We start from the raw sequence: 18,260 nt of genomic DNA, 5'->3' as shown, positions 1-18,260 counted from the left end.
GGAATGTACGACGGAAGGGGGAGGGGCGGGTGGGCAGAGATAAATACCCGCGAGCTTTTCGCTGAGGATTGCGCGCATACTCGCATGGGGAGGGGAGGGAAGGGAGGGAGTACCTACGCAGACACGAGTACGTACATCCTCTCCACCACCACCACCATCACCACCACCACTGCTGAATTGATACTGCTATCATACAACCACTACCGTATGATTCGCAAGGCGAACAGCTCTGTACAGATGATCGATACGATGAGGTGGTGGTACGCATTCGTTGGTTGGTGTCCACGCCCAGCACTGCTGCAGGCTGCAGCTGCATATGCAGGTTGATGTAACTACCGCATTGGCTTCTGCCTAGAGGTTCAACTTTAGCGTATGAGAGAATGCAAAGTGCGCACTCACGATTTACCAAGCACTCAGCGGCCGCGTCGTCGGGGTCCCATGATGAACGATGAAGCTGTGCAGACTTGGTTGTGGCTCGGCGGGTGCGTGCATGGGCGGGTTTCCATGTCGAGTCGAACAGAACAGAACTCGCACCCGGAACTACTAGGTATGATAGTAGTTATGATGGCCGCCGTTTTCCCGGGACCCTCTGTTGGGCCTAAACTCTGGATCTTCATATCTTCATCTTATCTGGATCATCTGTGTGGCCCCAGCGACATTCTGAATACCACCTGAGTACGTTCAATTCGAGTAGGTCGGCTTCGAATTGCCGCCGAAGTCGAGTCGGGCCGAAAGTCGAGGGAGCCAGCAATCGACTATTCCCGGAGTGTCGTGGTTGCACCTCGCATAGCATATCACTCGGTACTCGATTTGCCAAGCGCGATCGAAGGGGGTATTCCGGTCACTGGCGCATGCGCACCTGAGGCGCATGCGCACCTGAGGCGCATGCGCACCTGAGGCGCGATATCACTGGGAAGTGGTCTCACACGGCTATGTAACAGCTCAGGACCCTGGCACGTCTTGATCGGCCTTCACCCCAAGGAGATCGGCAACTGTTTCAGTGACATCCGCTAAGGGTGTGTCCGGTCTTCGGTTGTAGCCTAGACGTGCTGAGAGATGCCGCCGGCCATCTTGCTAGCGATCTCCACGTGGCTAGGCATTCCCAGTGGATCTAGATCCGCGTCTTTTCGCGTGCGATATTCAACCTGCGACCTGCGGCCTGCAGGAGATGAGTGTGGTTGGCTTTTTTGTTTTTTGTTCGGTCATCAGTGCGTTCGACCTTGGTATGCATAGATCATGCCAGATAAAAGGTGCCTATCCGTTTCCACCCCGCTGTCACGCGGACTGCTGGCCACGAGCTGGATAGGGTTGTTTTATTGCGCTCCGTTCAGCCTTTCCCACTCAACGCCGGCAGGAAAGAGAGAAAGAAAAGATGAATTAGTGAATGAGTGAAGGTACTCGTTAATACAGCTCAGTGTTCGACATAGTCCGGATCGGACGGACTGCCAAGATACAGTCCAGTCCAGTCCAGTTCAAGGTTCACGACGGACGGGTCAGACTATGTCGAACACTGGCTAGTTGTGCTGAGGGAAGCCACTGACCATCTTGCTGGCGATCTCCGCGTGGCTGGGCACCCAAGGGAACTAGATCCGCGCCCTTTTCGCTTGGGATATTCGACTTGCGGCCTGGAGAAGATGCATGTCGTTAGCTTTTTTTTCTGTTCGGTCATCATCGCATTTGACCTTGGTATGCAGAGATCATGCCAGATACATATCCGTTTCCAGCCCGCTGGTCACGAGCTTGATATGGGCTTGATACGGGTTTTTTATTGCTCGCCTTCAGCCCTCCCCACTCAACACCGGCAAGAAAGAGAGAACGGAAGAAAGAATGAATGAGGGAAGGTATTCGTCAATCCAGCTTTAGTCCAGTCCAATATCCTGTGGACTCGACCTAGAAATTCAGTGTGGTGAAGTGATAGAGGTTTCGGTGGCGAGAGAAGGAAGTGATGGAGGAGCTGTCGGCAGTGAGAGGAAACGAATGTAGTTAGTGTGGATCATGCCATGGGCAGCCAGCGGGGAGGGAGCGAACTTGAGAGGTCTTCTCGCTCTCACTCACACTATCTCGCTCTCACTCACACTATCTCTCTCTCATCATCATCTACAGAATAGACGACCAACCTCTACCTTCTCTTTCTCCTCGTCTGTTCTCCTTCTCTCGGCCCGCCGCTTTCCGGCCTGGAGAGGCATTGGCGAAAGAGCCCTCGAAAAACCAGTTCCTCGTTCCTGCCGCCTGTGTTTTTCCAGGTCAACCTGACCCGCTTCCCCCTTTCGTCCTTTATCTTCTTCCTCGCCGTGGTTCTCCCGCTCTCCCGGTCCATTGCCGATGGGTCCGATGTCTGGGCGAGCAGGAAGCAGGCCGAGTGGATTCGGGGAGGACGAGGGGTAGGGTATTTCTCTCTCAGCTCTTGCTTTTCTTTTTCTTTTCTTCTTCCGCCCTCGCCACGCTTTCCGCCGCCGCAATTTCTGCCCCTACCCTTGTGTGTCGTTGGAAATTGTTTTGTTTATTCATCATTGCATTAGATCTTACATAGTAGGACATGGCAGGTTATATATCCTTTTCCACCCTGCTTTCCCGGACCGCTGGCTGCGAGCTCGATACCGGTTCCCTATTGCTTTCCACCTAGCCCTCCCTGGGTGTCGTTGGCTTGCTTTTGTGCATGTGTTCTCTTAGGTCGACACGTTGAGAATGACTGATTTTCTGTGATTGAGTGGCACGTCTTTCTCTGGCATCAGCCTCCTGCCCGTGCACATGAGTTACTGCATACATCTAATACTCCTCAGCCTCCCACCGAAACCGGACGGGGAATAGCGCCACAAAGTCGAGACCCCTGGCCGGCTGTCTGTGACTTTGTGGCGGCTGCGAGTCAAGCTGAACAGACAAGGCATACACCCCAGAAATCAAGAGCCAGTAAGGAACACCCGCATGAAGTGACCGAATCAGGATGAGTTGGACGAGCCGTGGAGACCACCCGATGTTTCTTTTGGGCCAGAGCAGGAATTATTCTCTCCCGACGTGTTAAAGCTTGACAGGTGGGTGGGCGAGACTCGGGACTAATGGTACATACCTATGTAGAAGAGGAACGTGAGAACAGCACAATGATTGCCATCTCTGAATGCACATGTGGTGAGGATGCGGCGCTAATGTCTTTGGAACGTGATAGGGCCGGTTTCCTGTTGCGAAGCGCAAGGCCTCATCCCCGGCCGACATCCAGGTGATGGTGGACGGTCGGCGGTCGTCTCCCTTCCGTCCAGATAACTCGAAAGCACAAGGTCATTGGATATGTGCCGATAGTACTAGGCAAACGCCATAAGCATGGAGTTCTTGGCGGTAGGGCAAAGGGAGGCCGGGTGCAGGATTGATGTCTGTTTCTCGAGGTGAAGCGGGTGGTATTCGTAGGGCACCGCCTACCCATATCGGCGGAACCTGTGCCTACGCTGTTCTTCTTCTAAAATGCTCGTTACTGAGCCCGCTCACGGAACATTTAGGCTTTAGCCGGCGAGGCCTGGGGAGTTGGTGTAGTCGGATCTGTTTCCGCTGCTGTTTTTATGTCGCTATCGCCGGAGACGCTGTGAGAACTGTGTATCGCCATGCGGCTCCAGCGGTGCGTCTGGGGAATTTTCAAGCATCCGGTCATAGGTATCTAGCCTTGAAGAAGAGCTGAGATACTGCAAGGATACGCCTGTGGCTGTATCCGTGTATCCCGCAACGTGTCTACCAAAGCGATGGGAAATGTACCCACTAGTCGACTGATTGCTGCTCACGGGCCGCCAAGGAAGACCCGTTTTTCGGAAATGCAATCAGGAACGTTGTGGTTGGCGTTGCTGCCTAGATGGTTGAGTTAGAGTGTTGCGGCAACTATGGTAGCTTCACTTTCGATGTTTTGCTTTTTGTTTTTTGCTTTTTGATTTCCGCCCTTTGACTTATGTTTGGCTGGGTACTCGATCACTTTCGACCGCCGTGCGTGTAGTTAGTGTCGTCACCGCGGTATTTACCAACGAAGCTTGTTCGTTCTTGGTACCTGGGTATCCGTCACTACCTCGATTCTATTGCGTCTAGATTTCAGGTGCCTTGAGTTTGTCATGCAATTCTTCCATTTAGGTACCTGGTTGCTTGGGTATTTGTTGATGCTAAATAGAGCACGGCGAAGCTCAGCGGCTGCAAGCGTAGCCCCAGCCACAGATCGAGGACACCGACGAACTTACTTGTCGGATGTAGAGTACTTACTTCATATCTCAATTATTTGTTGTTTCGGACGTTCGGAGATGCTCAGTATCGGTAACTAGGCTAAGAACCAAATTTAAGCGACGCGGCGGATTATATGTTCCAGCGGCGCCGACAGAACACGCTTGATCAACGTTGTCGGAGGTTGTTGTTTGGCGAGTTTAAGCGATCGGGGGGTTCATTCATCCGCTGTCCAGACGAAAAGACGGGTTCTCACTTGCTCGGCTATTTCCGACCGGCTTTCTGGACAGAGAGCGGGGTAACGCGAATTCCTTGGGCACCGCCTAGGTATCTCCGGGTATGTCCAGCCTGCGTTCTAATACCTATCGATGCCACACATTTTACACCGGAGTTCCGTCCAGAATTCATCCTATTTTTACTTTTTTTTAGGACTTAGACGCCGCTTGACGGCCAGTCGAACGGCCCGATTCGTGGGGGAGTCACAGATAATTGGTGATAACTTCTCCCGCTAGAAGCGTCGGCCAATCAGTGGACGAAATCCCGTGACGTGGTTTCAGCTGAGCTCAGTTTTTAGTACTTCTACTCGTGGCGCTTTCGTGTGGGCGGCGAGCGTGCCGATGTATCGGCTTTCAAGTTGGACCGCCGGAATCCATTGTGACTGGCTCCAAGGACTTCCACGGACTGTAGGGCTGAATATCGTCCCGGACGGGTGAATTAACGCCTGTTCGATGCCCAGGACACACATGTGGATGGACGATAACGACTCCACGTATGGATGTCCCTTCCACTCGGGACAGCACAGCAGAAATCTTGGAAGGAAAAAAAAAGAAAGCCAAATATGAAGTTCAGCCAGAGCCTAGAAGGCGCAGCCTTTCCCTCCAACTAAGTCTAAACACTTAAATATCTGCCCTCCCGTCACGGATCGAAGCGGCAGACCATCAGACAACGCAATGGCTTCAATTAAAGAACCCAAGGAGAAACCGAGCATCGATTCGACAAACACTACAACTTCTAGATCCGCCGGTTCCACCGAAGACCTCCCCATCGAAGAATGGAAGCCCACAAAAGAGCTATATGTCATATTCCTGACATTATGTATCGTGAGTGCAACCTTCCCCCAACCGCGGTGGATGGAGATGTTCGGATGGCTCGATTCCTTCGGACCTGACCATATTTTCCTGGAGTTAGATAACACTCGCTGCTGCTCTTGATGCCACTTCGATTTCGGTCGCCCTTCCCATCATTGCCGAGAAGCTGCATGGCTCCGCCGTCGAAGCCTTTTGGGCTGGAACATCGTTCCTTCTCTGTTCGACCGTGTTCCAGCCCGCATACGGAAGCTTTTCAAACATATTTGGACGGAAACCTTTACTCCTAGTCGCAATTGTGATTTTCACTGCTGGATCGCTGGCTGGCGCCCTGGCCAACAACTTCACGGTCCTCTTGATCGGTCGATCGCTACAAGGAGTTGGCGCTGGAGGAATCATTGCTCTCACGGAGATCATATTGACTGACATAGTATGTTGTTCCTGTCTCTGTTTTTTTGTGGTCCACCGTTAAGACCCGACCCGAACAGATACCTCTTCGCCTTCGCGGACAATATTTCGGGATCTATTCGAGCATGTGGGCACTCGGCAGCGTGTGCGGGCCCATCCTTGGCGGCGGCTTCGCGCAAAACGTCAGTTGGCGATGGATCCTCTACATCAACCTACCCTTCTGTGTCATCGCCTTCGTCTTCGTGCCGATCTTCTTGAAACTGAACCAGAAAATCGACACGGTGTGGGTCAAGCTTGCGCGTGTGGATTGGATCGGCACGGTCATGTTCATTGCTAGTGTCACGGCCATTCTCATTCCCATCTCGTGGGGAGGTGTCATGTATCCGTGGGATCACTGGAGGGTCTTGGTACCGCTAGTGGTCGGATTTGCCAGCCTGACTGGCTTCGTGCTGTGGGAGATCTATGGAGCGCAGGAGCCGCTGATCGCGCTGGACATCTTCATGAACCGCACTGCAGCCGGTTAGATTTTCCTCTGCTTTCTTCATCCGACTCGGACATTGAGGCGCTGACAATTCGGACAGTAACCTTCTTCGGTACAGTAATGCACGGTATCGTGGTACGTTTCATGAAATCAAAAAAACTTCCCCCTTCCTCAGCTATACCTAACTAGAAACATAGCTTTGGTCGATGCTTTACTATCTTCCCCTCTACTTCGAAGCCGTCAAGGAAATGGGCCCGATTATGGCCGGTGTTGCCATCTTCCCACAAACATTTACGGTCGCACCGGCATCTATCGTCGTCGGTATCCTCACCACGGTAACTGGACGGTTCCGCTGGGCAGTCTGGACTGGCTGGGTCCTAATGACCACCGGGATGGGCCTGATGTACTTGCTTGATGTCGACACGTCGACCGTCAAGTGGGTGTTCCTCAACCTAGTTGCTGGTCTCGGCGCGGGTATGCTCTTTCCCAGCATGGCGTCGGCAGTCCAGGTACGTACATATTATCCCGCTAGTACATAAATCGATATCCAATGGACTAACAACTCCTCCTTCTCCTCCACAGGCCTCAGCTTCGAATGAAAACATGGCCATCGCTGTGGCGGTTTTCTCCTTCCTTCGGACCTTCGGCCAATCTTTCGGTGTGGCGATTGGTGGCGTGATTTTCCAGAACGCCCTGATCGACGAGTTCAGCAAGTACCCGGGCCTGGACGCCGTGGCCGGCGATTACGCAAAGGATGCGGTGGCCCTCGTTCAGCTGATCAAGAGGATGCCGGATTCTCCGACCCGGCAAGCCTTGATGCAGTCGTATGCAGACTCGCTCAAGATGGTGTGGCTGGCTATGGCGGTGTTTTCCGCAGCGGGATTGATTGCCAGTGTCGCCACGGAGGGGCTGAGCTTGGACCGTGTGCTGACGTCGGACCAAGGCATTCGGAACAAGAAAAAGCCAGTGACTGTGGTTGATGCATGAACGCCATGGTGGCTTTGCTTTTCAGCGGGGTGAGGGAAATTGGAACATGATGGACGGGTACTTAGGTACTAGGCATATAGGGTGTAATTCCGGTTTGCTCTCATAGTCATAGATATCTCGTTTTCAGAACTTGTTTTTATCTTTCTTTTATTTAGAATATGTCAGTCATGAAAATCTGACTCACTACAATATAATAGCCATGAGCGATACATTTTGCGTGTGGATTCTACATGTCCTGTCCAGTGTTCCCATCTTCACGGAAAACCGACAGCGAAGAACTCTCCAAAGCAAAACAGCCAAGGAGTTGCTCTTGCCTTAAGTTGTCATTGCATCACACAGGTGGTCGGCGGTCCATGGCTTTGACCTACCTAGGCGGTGACAGGTAGCCAGAAGCACTGGCGGCTACAAGACCAGCAGCATGGTAAGTAGTCGTCTCGGTCCCAGTACCAGTACCAGCGTGCTGGGAACCACAAAGCAGCATATCCAACCTCAAGCCATTTCTTAGGCAACAACATCTGCACCTCCTCCTTCCCCTAACGTTAGCCCCAGCCCCTAATTCGCTCGCTGTCCCCACCTCTAGGCACTCGCCACCATCTACATACGGTACGTCGGTACAGCCCTAACAAGTTCCAAACCGTTCGATCCGCATGGTCACCCGCCCATGATCATTGGGTCCCATTGCTACATATGATAGTATTGGTGCCGCGCCACCACCATCGATGCGTTGTGCGGGGGGTAGGTCCTGCGTTACAGCGCTAAAGTCTTTTGGGCACAGTAAATAAAAAAAAAAAAAAAAAAAAACTACAGCGCCACAGTGCTCAGGGGATATCCGCTCAGGGGGGGCATCCTTCTGCAGACGCGTTACCATCACCAAACATTCACCACGTGCACACCTTCCACGACGGACAGCACATTGTTTCCGCAACGAATCATCCGCTGGTAAGCTCACTGTCCTTCGCTGTCTGACTGACAGCTCCTGCTCTTTGGCAATTTCCTCGCCGTGGATACCACAGTTTCGCGTCGCGGATACCAGTTTTGTCGCAGCGGATAGGTACCACAGTGTCTTTGCCGGCTCACCGCGAATACCATTGTTCAGAAAGATTTCTCTATCCTCGATTCAAAGAAAGTACTCCGTTGGAGAATAGATTTTGTGTTGCCATCGCGGGTTGAGATTCTACAGAAATAAGGACACTTGACACAACTGACTCCACCCACAAAATGAACAAGTGGAAGAATTGTAATAGTTTTATTTGCCGAGTGTTTTGTCTCTTGATTTCCTGTCGCGACATTTCACTGATCGCGCCCGGGTGATGATGCCTATACTTTTATTCCAGTTCACTGAGCCCGCTGAGCGATGTGGTTGTCTAAATACTTCATTTTCCAGTTCATTGAGAAAACCGAGTGATGGTGATGACGCAGCCTGTATGTTTCCGGTCCAGTGAGCGCGCCGAGTCAATCAGCGTTCCAAGTGATGCCATAAATTGTACGGTGGGAGTGAAGGTGTGGCAGTGCTAATTCCTTTAAGTGGTTAGTGTGCACTAGCGTTTGCAACGCAAGAGAGTATGGTTGGGGACATCTAGTCCCGGAGTGAAAGCATCCCCACTTTTGACGTTCGGTTAGTTCACAACAACCTAATTAAAAAAAATAGCTCTTTACAGCGATAGAGAAGAGGAGGCAGATAATTTTCAAAGAGCCCGATGTTTTTTAAACTTTGTGGTTGAGTGGCAACCAAAATCCAAAATAAATAGGTAGACGAAAAATAATTTAGTATGGGGAGGCCCCGGGAATCAGCGGCTGGACAGCCACAATGCCCGATTGAACAGTCTTGGCATGCCTGATTACCCCATCGGACGTCTTGGCATTACAGTATGGTGGCTAATTGCTGTGATAAAGAATATTATGTACATAAATGGAAAACAATTACCTACAAATTTGCTACAGTTTCTACTCACTTCTCACTAACCTATTGATGAGCTTTGTATATCTACGCCTTGGAAAATGGGCAAGAACTGGCCGAGAAATTATGATTTTCGGTCCCGGTGGGGCTATGGAGCGCTGAAGCTCTGAGCTCTGGGGCGGGCTGCGGAAGCGCGGTCAATGGTGACAGACCTGTGGAAGATTGGAACCGATGGAATGAGCGTGCTCGTGCGATCCAGGGGAGTGTTTTATCGAAGAAAACGCGCAAGAACTAGCGGAGATATTGTGATTTTCGGTCCCGGCGGGGCCATGGACCTGTGGAGTTGGCTGCGGACGCCCGGTCAACGGCGACAGACCGGTGCAACAGTCGAACTGATGGAACGAGAGCAACAGTTCAGTCCAGAGGAGTGTTTTATTGAAGAAAACGGGCAATAACTAGCCGCGATATTGTGATTTTCGTTCCCGGCGGGGCCAGTTGGCTGCGGACGCCTGGAGAAAAAAAAAGATTAAATAAATTTAATAAATGCTAATATATTACCGCATTTAGATTTTAATTCCCCTGATCCGAATGTCCACTTACTCCGGCACTAGATGTCCCCAACCATATGTATCCCGTTGTGCGGCACAGTCTTCAGCCCTATCATGCACGGCCGGGTATGCATAGGTACGTGCGCGAACGATAATTGATCTGGGCATGCAGGCCACTCACTGCTACCTCGGCCTCCGCCGCCCCCATACACACAGACGCAATGGAGACACGCAAGGGAGACACCGAGACGCGCAGGCGCATCCGAGGTTTATACTACCTACCGAACAAGAATCATAGTATATCACTCTTCATATATGCAACCGGACAGGTCATGATCCTTACCTGTGCACTTTTGAGTTTTACGGCAGCCGAGGCTCGAGCATCCTGGAGATTGGGCCTCACTCCGGCTAAGAAAAATTTACCGGCGTTCGGTTTCGAGGAGCTGGTTTGGGCGGGGGAATAGGTATTAGAAGGTGTGGACTGTGGACTGTGGACTGCAGACTCTGGACTGTGGAACAGACTTGAATGTTGAAAGTGACGGGCCTCCACACGTGATACTTTTGGCTACTAGTAGCTCGAGCTTCGATTTCACTGGTCGATGGGGGATGGTGTGTATGATGGTAGGCCAGGTATGTAGATGCTCGCCTCGGGTCCTGTAGTCGTAGGATAGAGGTGGTGGTGGTGGTGACATGCATTCAGTCTGGAAGGATTCAAGGAAGCCCGGTACATACCTTCTATGTAGTATGTAGGTAAAATACGTGTTGAAATGCAATGTAATGCAGGCGGTGGCCCGACACCGGACCATCCTCCCTTTCCGCATCCAACATTCCGCCCAATAATCCCTATACATCTAGCGATTTTCCCGTTGAATAGACGAAGCGGAAGTGTGAGATCATCTACACACACGCAAGCTTCCATACATTGATGCGCGGTGCTTGAGTGGCTTTCTATGAACTTGGACCCCTAGGGCTTACTACGGCTTTTATATAATTTTGTATCTATTCCTGGGAGACGACAGGACTTTGTTTGTACACTTCTAAACGTTTCCGGGGCCAAATATTTCAATTTTAATTTTCAATTCCCATTTGATGCAATCGCACAGCTCCTACCTAGGTATCCGTCACGGTAGACGGCCCATCAGCCGGACGGCAACAGTTTCTGCCCTCGCCGGGCTTATGGTGACAGTACAGACAGGCGCTTGTGGACAAGTATATAGAGGTCACGCCGTAGCGCCACTCGCAAAGGCAACAGACGAGGCGCTGTGGCTCTGGCGTCGTGGTAAGGGTTGGGATAGGCGCATGGCAGCACTTCCCGCCCCCGCCACCATCGTTCTTAGCCTTGTGGCGGCAGTAGCGGCAGGCGCTTGTGGACAAGTAGGTGACGGCCACGCTGTAGCGGCGCTTGCAGACGCAACAGACGAGGCGCTCGGGTTCGGACATTGTGGTGTGTAACTAGACTAGTTTTTTGACAAGGAGTGAAGTTGGGTCTGAGGTTTAGTTGGTGAAAGTAAGATATGGGGAGGGGAGGTCGAACTGGGGCTAGAGCTGGTTAAATAAGGAGTGGGAGGGTGCCGGCTCTCCAATGGGGCACTGCGAAGCCGTCGCGATCCATATAGGTAGATCATAGAAGGAATATCATTAATTATCACTCGGCTCAACGGTAACGTTGAATGTACAGACTGAATACCAAAGACTGTTAGCAGCTTGATAGACTGGGACACAGTAAGAGCCAGGGTGAGAAAGAGGATTCTGGATGAGCGAGCAGATGGACGACTGGCGGAGTACATAGATAACGGTACGAGTGGCAGGGACGAGGAACTAGATTTCTTTGTTGAGCTTACAGGTGGTTAGATGGGACGAAAACTAGACTGACTTCGAATACTTTCTTTCTTTCTTTCAACTTCCTTCTTTCTATCTTTCCTGCTGGTGTTGCGTTGGGATTGGGCGGGAGGGCTGGGCGGAGAGCAATGGGGAACCGGTATTGAGCTCGAGGCCGGCCAGCGGTCCGGGACAGCTAGGTGGAAAGAATATGTAATCTACCATGATCTACTAAGGTCGAATTCAATGATGATTAAACAAAAAACAAACCGGAGACTGTCACATACCGATTCGGAAGGAGGCGGGAGGGGCAAGTATCGCTTCAAGATTCGAAAACTCTCCGCAGACGAGCGGTGCAGCCAGGCCATCTTGGGCGCTCTCGCGACCACTGCTGTGGGCAGGCAGATCTCCGAGATCACTAAGGACAACACAGCAACTGAGGTCTCCGAGTGAGAGCTCAAGAAACGGGAAGAAAGGCAGGCGGAAAAGAGGCGGGGGAAGGAAGACTGTCGCCAGGTTCTCCCAGCTTAGAATCGAACGTGCCCTCACCAGCCACCATCTCCAGTGCATAGGAGACAGGTAAGGCGCCCAGTGCTGGTATTACGAACGGTCGGGCCAAAACCTAGTATTTTAGCCATACATATGTACATGATACATCTTCAATCTAACCTGAATGCCAACAGATGTTATCTAGACCGACAATTATACACCCTCGACTCCCGTCCTACCCATTCCGCATCCTCCCTCTCCCACTCCAACCTCTCCCACTCCTCTATATCCTTCATGAGAATCTCAACGCTCCCTAGCCCCTCCCCCCACTCCTCCACAACCTCTTTCAGCAACTCCCCCGCCTTCTGCACTTCTAGATCTAATGCCCTAGCTCGAACCCTAACCGCACGGGCGACACTCTTATTATCGACGTGCACACCCGAATCGCGCATCTTCCGCACAAGAGTGACGCCCCATGTGCGCTTCCTTTGGTGGAGGAAACCCCATTCGACCAGGGCCCTCAAAAGCTTAGGGCCAAACACTCGGCGGAGGGGATTGGCCTTGCTCGTGACCGGGATATTCGGGCGGCGGTAGATACCGATGAGCGCGAAGATTAGTCTTTCAAGTTCGTGGAGGCGTTGCGTCTTGCCTAAGCGTCGGAATAGTTCGCTCCAGGTATGTGGTGGGATGTTGGTTCCAGAACGATGGAGTGAGAGGAGAAGCATTATCACTGTGTCGATGTCTTTACCCGGCGGAAATATGTGTGGTCCGCTGAAGGGGTTCTTTCCGGGACGTCGAGGCCGAAGTAGTGTTTCCACCATTAGGGTGATGGAGCCCGAGGAGAGCGGGATTCCCCTGTCTTGTAAGATTTGAACAAAGCTTAAGGCAGCGCGGATTTGGTGGGTTCGGAGGAGGATTTGTAACGTCTCGTTTGGTTTAAAGTGGGGGTTCGGTTTTTGGACCGATGCGTTAGAAGATAACGTCTCAAGGTCGGCGACCTCCAGCTGTACAACGAGCCCAGCGAGCTCCAGCATACGCGTTGTATCTTTCATACCACGGTCAAGCGCTCCCATCGCTTTCCACAGTGTCGCCACGCCTACGACGCACCCTTTACCGTGCAGCAGCGCGTACTCAAATACCTCGGTAGGCGAGAGTGACGTCTCGAACAGGGCACTCCAGAATGTGTCTCCCATGGCTTCGATGGAGATACCGCACTCGGGCCCGAGCAACATATCGATTGCCTCGGCTGGTGCTCGCCTCTGAGTGATTGCAGCCACAAAAGTGGACTCGACCATCTTTATTCCCGCGGAATGTAAACTCCAGAGCAATGACTGCAGTTCGCGTATTGAGCCTGTGCTCGCCGTCCATGCCACTAACTCATCAGCCGCCGAAGAGTCTGGCGGTAGGTCGTAGAACAAAAGGAAATGTCGATGCCAATGTAATGCTTCGAGGAACTGCTCATTACTGCACAGGTACCGGATCACTCCCTCATATGCCCTCGGGTTCGATACCGTCGCATGAATCTTTCGCCCACAATCCTGTCCCAGTTTATCCGGCTGCATTTCAGTCGCCCTCGCAAAAAGTCTGGCCCACGACCGTGATGTGAATGTGGGAAACAGTCGCCAATGCCAGGCCAGTGTTCTCGGTGACAGATTGACGAGATGATGCAGGATAATCTGATCGTACAGCCGTGACCACTGTCTTAACCCGTTCGTCCGCTCCGAGAGGTCATGCGCGTAATCAATCAGCTCCTCCAAAAACGCGTCATCCTTCAACGCCGTTTCCAAGAATATTCCCCACAAAATATCGGAATCTCTTCCCAGCGTTGGTAGATCAACCTCCCGCATCCGCATCCCCTTCCACATATCCATCACGCCACGCTCCCGATACACCCGCTTTCTAAACACAAGTAGACTCTCCCACAGCTCCCAATTCCTCCTGTAATCGGGTTGGTCGACGAGGAGATGGGTACTGGGCGCCGTTACATCGGATTCCCGCCGTAGCCATTCAAAGCTATCCTGCACCCTCTCCCGTAGCTTCCCTGGCAGCTCGGGCGATAACCGCATCGTGTCCTCCACAAACTCCGAGAGTGGCCGCAACCCCAGCCGGGCTCTAGTTGGCTTCGCATCCTCAGTCTGCCCTTGATGTGGCCGCTTCTTCGGTCTCTGCGTCGCACCGTCCCAAACAACCCCCAGCTCCTCAAACTCGTGGGAAAGCGTGTGCGTACCCCTCCGTCCGGGTTTCCTTCGCTGCTGCTGTGTCGTCGACAGATGAGTAGAGGTGGATGATTCGGTGGAGATATGCCGGCGGCAGTCGGCACATACCCAGCCACTCCCCCACCCCATCAGGGCCAATGTCATCGTAGGGCTGCGGTGGTAGCGGACGGCGACAGAGTTCGAGACGGCGACAGGGGACGACGGGGGCGGCAGCAGGAGATGCCGGGCAGCGACAAGGCTCTGCACGGTGCGACGCATAAACGGGATAACAGAAAGTGCTCCGGAGGACTGCGGATCGTTGGATTCATGTGGTGCCCTTTTTTTGCTTCTGAGGGGATCGATTCGTGGATTCCGGTTTCCTTAGTATTCTAGAAGTAACGGCGGGAGGGCATTATCGTCAATCTCTCTGCAAGAATACATCAATTCATCCTAGACGATACAGTCGACGTGGTTGGTTTGAGCAGGCCGGTCGGGGACGGAGTTGGGTGTTCTTCTTTTCCTTCCCTTGCCCCACTAAACTAACGGCTCGGTGTGCTACACAGAAATTTAGTTCTGGCTGAAACGGGCCAATCCGCTGACTCATCCTTGAGCCGCCAACTTTGCTTGCCGACCAACAAACACCTCCGCCCTCACGACGCGAGACAGCCCGCACTTCGCCCACAGCGCACCACCATGTTCGGCGCATTCAAACCTTCACAGCCCCTCCTCGGCGGTCTCCTCTGGTACTACTTTCCATATCGCCTCGGTGTCCTCGGTCCGTAGCTAACATGTGCCGCAGGAAAATCCCATGGCGCATGTCAGCCCCGCAGAAATATCGCCACCGGCAACGCATGCGACGAGTCGACCGGATCGTGGATTGTGTCGACAACGCACTGAAGAAGCAGGGTGTCACCATTGAGGCGGTGGAACGATGGAAGGCTGAGATGCCGACCGAGGCCGAGATGGAGCCCAAGGACAAGTACACAATCTTTGCGCGCAATGAGCGAGGGTACCGGAAGGGGTTGCACAGTGGGTTCTCCTCTTGGGATGTTGGTAGAAGTGTGGAGGCTAATGATGTGAACAGAGGTACCAAAATGGACGAGGGTCAGCCAGCGGGTCAATCCCCCGGGTTTCTAGAGTGGGAGGGCAAAACATGGGGAGAAAGGCGCGTGTATATTATGCGTACTTTACACTAAAAATGTCGATTCACCGAACCATAGGTGCTACCAGAGATGCAGCACGAACGAAGCAAACAAACTACGACCCATGTACATACAATTCCCCAAACTGCCCAAAGTACAAAGACCAAACGGCATCCAGCCATATCAAAACATTTCTCCCGCCCTCCATCCCACGCCCTAGAAACCGTCGCAAAGCAAGCACAAAACGCAAGACAAAACCCAATCAATCCACTACAATGACGGGCTGCTACAAATATCCCAATCCGAGTCTAAAAGATCTACTCCCACATGCCGTGGAGTAGGAACTAGTATAGGCATCGAAGCAGCAAAAACTTCCATAGATTTCGAAGCATCAGGAACCAGAATAATGCTCGAAGTAGCAAAACCCTGATCCGCCCAATCCTATCTGGGCTGGATCTTCACCACTTCGGCTTCTGCATCCTCCCACGATTCCTGACAGCGCTTCGCCCACTCGATCTGCACCTTTGCGTATTCCCTCATGACATGCTTCATATCCTTGACCTTTTCCGATTGAAACCGCCTGAGGTCCTTTAATACCGCTCTACCGGCCTCCTCCACATCCTTCTCCACCGCTTTCTCTGCCCCTTCCAGCTGCACTATTAACTCGCGTGTTTTGCCGATATTGTCTCGCCGAGTCCGTTCCGGATCGACATCGACAATCCCGTGAATGGCATAGTTCAGCTTCCCGAAACCTTTAGCAAAGATATTAGAGGAGGTGCTGGGCGCCGCCGAGTACGAGTTGCTCTTCTTATGACCAGCTGCTGAAGTCGGAGAGCGTCCAGCAGTGGACTTTCTGCGTGGCCGGGTATTCTCGTGCGTCGGCGGGAATTCGGAAGATTCATCAGCGGAATCGAGCGACTCGATTTCGGGATCTCTCCCACCGCTGCTATCCCGATCACTAGATGTCCTAGGAGAGCCGTGAGAGCTACCACCGTGAAGATATTGCTCGATTCTCTTGGCCTCTTTCTCAGATTTCTCCAGACTCTCAAGCAGTGACCGTTTCTGCGAAAGCGTGTCTCGCGTCATATCTTCCTGTATACGCTTCAGAACTCGGTACCTCAGCACCTTCTGGACAACACCGGCAAACTGTGCACTCTCGCGCAGAGGCTCGGCGAAGCTACTTCCGAGAACAGTCGAGAGCTGTTCGGTCGCAATGTACGTGCTATCCACCGCCTGTCCAACCTTCTCGATGGCAGTTACTAGGTCTCCAGATTCCGAGAGTGACCACGCGTTATATCTCGCGCCAAGCTCATTGTAATCCAAGGACAATTCTTGCAGTCGCTTCAGGATGCGACGGTTCACACGCTCGATTGATCCAGTAAGCAGGGCTTCATAAGCCCTGGTAGAGGCCTCGTAGTTGTTAAAGTACGGGTCGAGCTCGGATTCCGCGAGATTATGATTCAGCGGTGGGAAGCGGCCAAAGTTTCCAGGAGGGTTGCCGTGAGAAGTCGACGGAGGACTATTGTTGGGCTTGAGTTTGGCTGAGGCGGATGGTATGGGGAGAAACTGATGCGCATGCGATGGTTCCGAGGGGTTAAGAGGTGGAGCACGGAGGTGGTGCTTGGGGAGTGTTGAAATCGGCGGCGACATAATCACTTCACTCTGCAATACTCTTAGCGCTCTTCGTACCATTCAAGCGGGAAAAGCAGTACATACCCAGCTCGCATTAGGGTCCAAGAAGCGTTGAAATACACTATCATATCGAATCTCTTTCATCCGAGCGCATCGCTGCAGGAAAACCCCCAGCATCCGTTTGCGATGATCGATGATGTTGACGTTCTCCTTCGCGCTGGTAGGCGCCGCGACGTAATCCGAAACCTGATGCTTCTCCGGAATTGGCGGGACAATAAGGCAAGGATGTAGAAGCGACAGGTTTTTTCGCAGAGACTCGAACTCTGAGTATCGCCGGCGAACTTCAAGGTCCTATGTCCCATCAGCGTCTATAGTCAAGCTCGTTCAGAGCTTCGGGAAGCTATCGCGAAAGCATTGCAGATCCTCACCCCTGTGCAGATAGTATAGACGATGAACCCTCCACTGCCCTCGTGATTTTTCCCCGCGTCGGCGATGACAATCGGCACGTTCTTGTCCTCGAGTAGCATCTGCTCAACGCGAGAGCTGTAACCCTTCTCCTTCCTCATCCGTCGGTACTCCTCATCCTCCTCGTCGTCAGAGTCGTCGGCAGGCTTCCGAGAATGCTCGGAAGGAGTGCGGTTGGCGCGAGTAATGAAGTTGTGCGGTCCATGGTCGTCGTTGGAGTCGCGGGAAGCCGGGGGAGATGGATCTTCATCGTACGCCGGGAAGTGCGACTCCGTAGGCGACTCATCATATGAGAGAGGGTTGTTGTCTTCCCACATGACGATTGGCAACTACTAGGAAGTATGTAGTTCACGAAAAAAGAATTAGGGGGTAATTCGATGAGGTGAGGCGGCTGTGACGAGTCGGCTTGCGAGGGGGTGTGGTGGGAATGGTGCTGAGCTGAGCTTGTTCTTGTCGGTTGGTTAGGTGGGGCAGTGACGCCAGCAGTGGCTGTGGCTGGTGATGACACTAGCGTAGTCACACATACAGTGTGGCGCAATTTTCATTCGAGCATATCGGAGCAGCGGCCGGCAGTCGCACGGTATGCACGGCTCGGTATCACTTTTGGCTGTCATTCAAGAACATTGAAAGATAATTCTGTATACTTTACCATACTTCCCTCCGATGTTTAGCCCGTGCACATAAAGTTGCCAGCGATTGCTGCTGGCACCTAATCTTTAACGTATTTACTTATATCCGCCCAATTCTGCAACCAAACAACTGAATTTCAACCACCAATAACCCGCTCAGCAGCAAGAAGCGACGTTTCTGAAATGATGCCAAAATTGACTGTTCCAGCTCTCGATTCGCTCTGGTGGTCGATCCTTGGGAGTTGAATCTAGAACTCGAGGCAAAGTGATATAGCGGTACTTGTGCTGTGGGCTAAAAGACA

The 18,260-nt window shown here is 52.4% G+C and overlaps 5 protein-coding genes across 5 annotated transcripts; 2 read left to right on the top strand and 3 right to left on the bottom strand.

The window, feature by feature from the left end:
- Window positions 1-47: 47 nt before the first annotated feature.
- On the bottom strand, window positions 48-644 carry BZA05DRAFT_475399 (uncharacterized protein). The gene is made up of 2 exons (XM_051488185.1): window positions 407-644; window positions 48-351 (listed from the first exon to the last, which is right to left on the bottom strand). The coding sequence occupies exon 1, from the start codon at window positions 615-617 to the stop codon at window positions 414-416; it is 204 nt and encodes a 67-aa protein (XP_051337774.1). The 5' UTR covers window positions 618-644; the 3' UTR covers window positions 48-351; window positions 407-413.
- Window positions 645-5,128: 4,484 nt separating this feature from the next.
- On the top strand, window positions 5,129-7,310 carry BZA05DRAFT_376071 (major facilitator superfamily domain-containing protein). Its single transcript, XM_051481806.1, has 6 exons — window positions 5,129-5,282; window positions 5,371-5,697; window positions 5,756-6,194; window positions 6,257-6,291; window positions 6,354-6,665; window positions 6,739-7,310. Exons 1-6 carry the CDS (start codon window positions 5,133-5,135, stop codon window positions 7,141-7,143), a joined length of 1,668 nt encoding a protein of 555 aa, XP_051337773.1. The 5' UTR covers window positions 5,129-5,132; the 3' UTR covers window positions 7,144-7,310.
- Window positions 7,311-11,980: 4,670 nt separating this feature from the next.
- On the bottom strand, window positions 11,981-14,715 carry BZA05DRAFT_403714 (uncharacterized protein). Its single transcript, XM_051484235.1, has one exon. It carries the CDS (start codon window positions 14,367-14,369, stop codon window positions 12,093-12,095), a length of 2,277 nt encoding a protein of 758 aa, XP_051337772.1. The 5' UTR covers window positions 14,370-14,715; the 3' UTR covers window positions 11,981-12,092.
- A 68-nt stretch (window positions 14,716-14,783) lies between these two features.
- BZA05DRAFT_446617 (mitochondrial ribosomal protein L31-domain-containing protein) lies at window positions 14,784-15,227 on the top strand (the record flags this gene model as incomplete). Its single annotated transcript, XM_051487089.1, has 3 exons — window positions 14,784-14,833; window positions 14,890-15,119; window positions 15,175-15,227. The coding sequence occupies 3 exons, from the start codon at window positions 14,784-14,786 to the stop codon at window positions 15,225-15,227; spliced, it is 333 nt and encodes a 110-aa protein (XP_051337771.1).
- A 446-nt stretch (window positions 15,228-15,673) lies between these two features.
- Window positions 15,674-17,646, bottom strand: BZA05DRAFT_446616 (uncharacterized protein; the record flags this gene model as incomplete). The annotated part of the gene is made up of 3 exons (XM_051487088.1): window positions 15,674-16,894; window positions 16,949-17,215; window positions 17,293-17,646. 3 exons carry the CDS (start codon window positions 17,644-17,646, stop codon window positions 15,674-15,676), a joined length of 1,842 nt encoding a protein of 613 aa, XP_051337770.1.
- Window positions 17,647-18,260: the final 614 nt, after the last annotated feature.

This window comes from Tricharina praecox (genome assembly GCF_024521635.1).
Source record: "Tricharina praecox strain CBS 144465 chromosome Unknown BZA05scaffold_19, whole genome shotgun sequence".
Lineage (NCBI taxonomy): Eukaryota > Fungi > Ascomycota > Pezizomycetes > Pezizales > Pyronemataceae > Tricharina > Tricharina praecox.
This window is presented reverse-complemented; position numbering and strand designations above follow the sequence as displayed.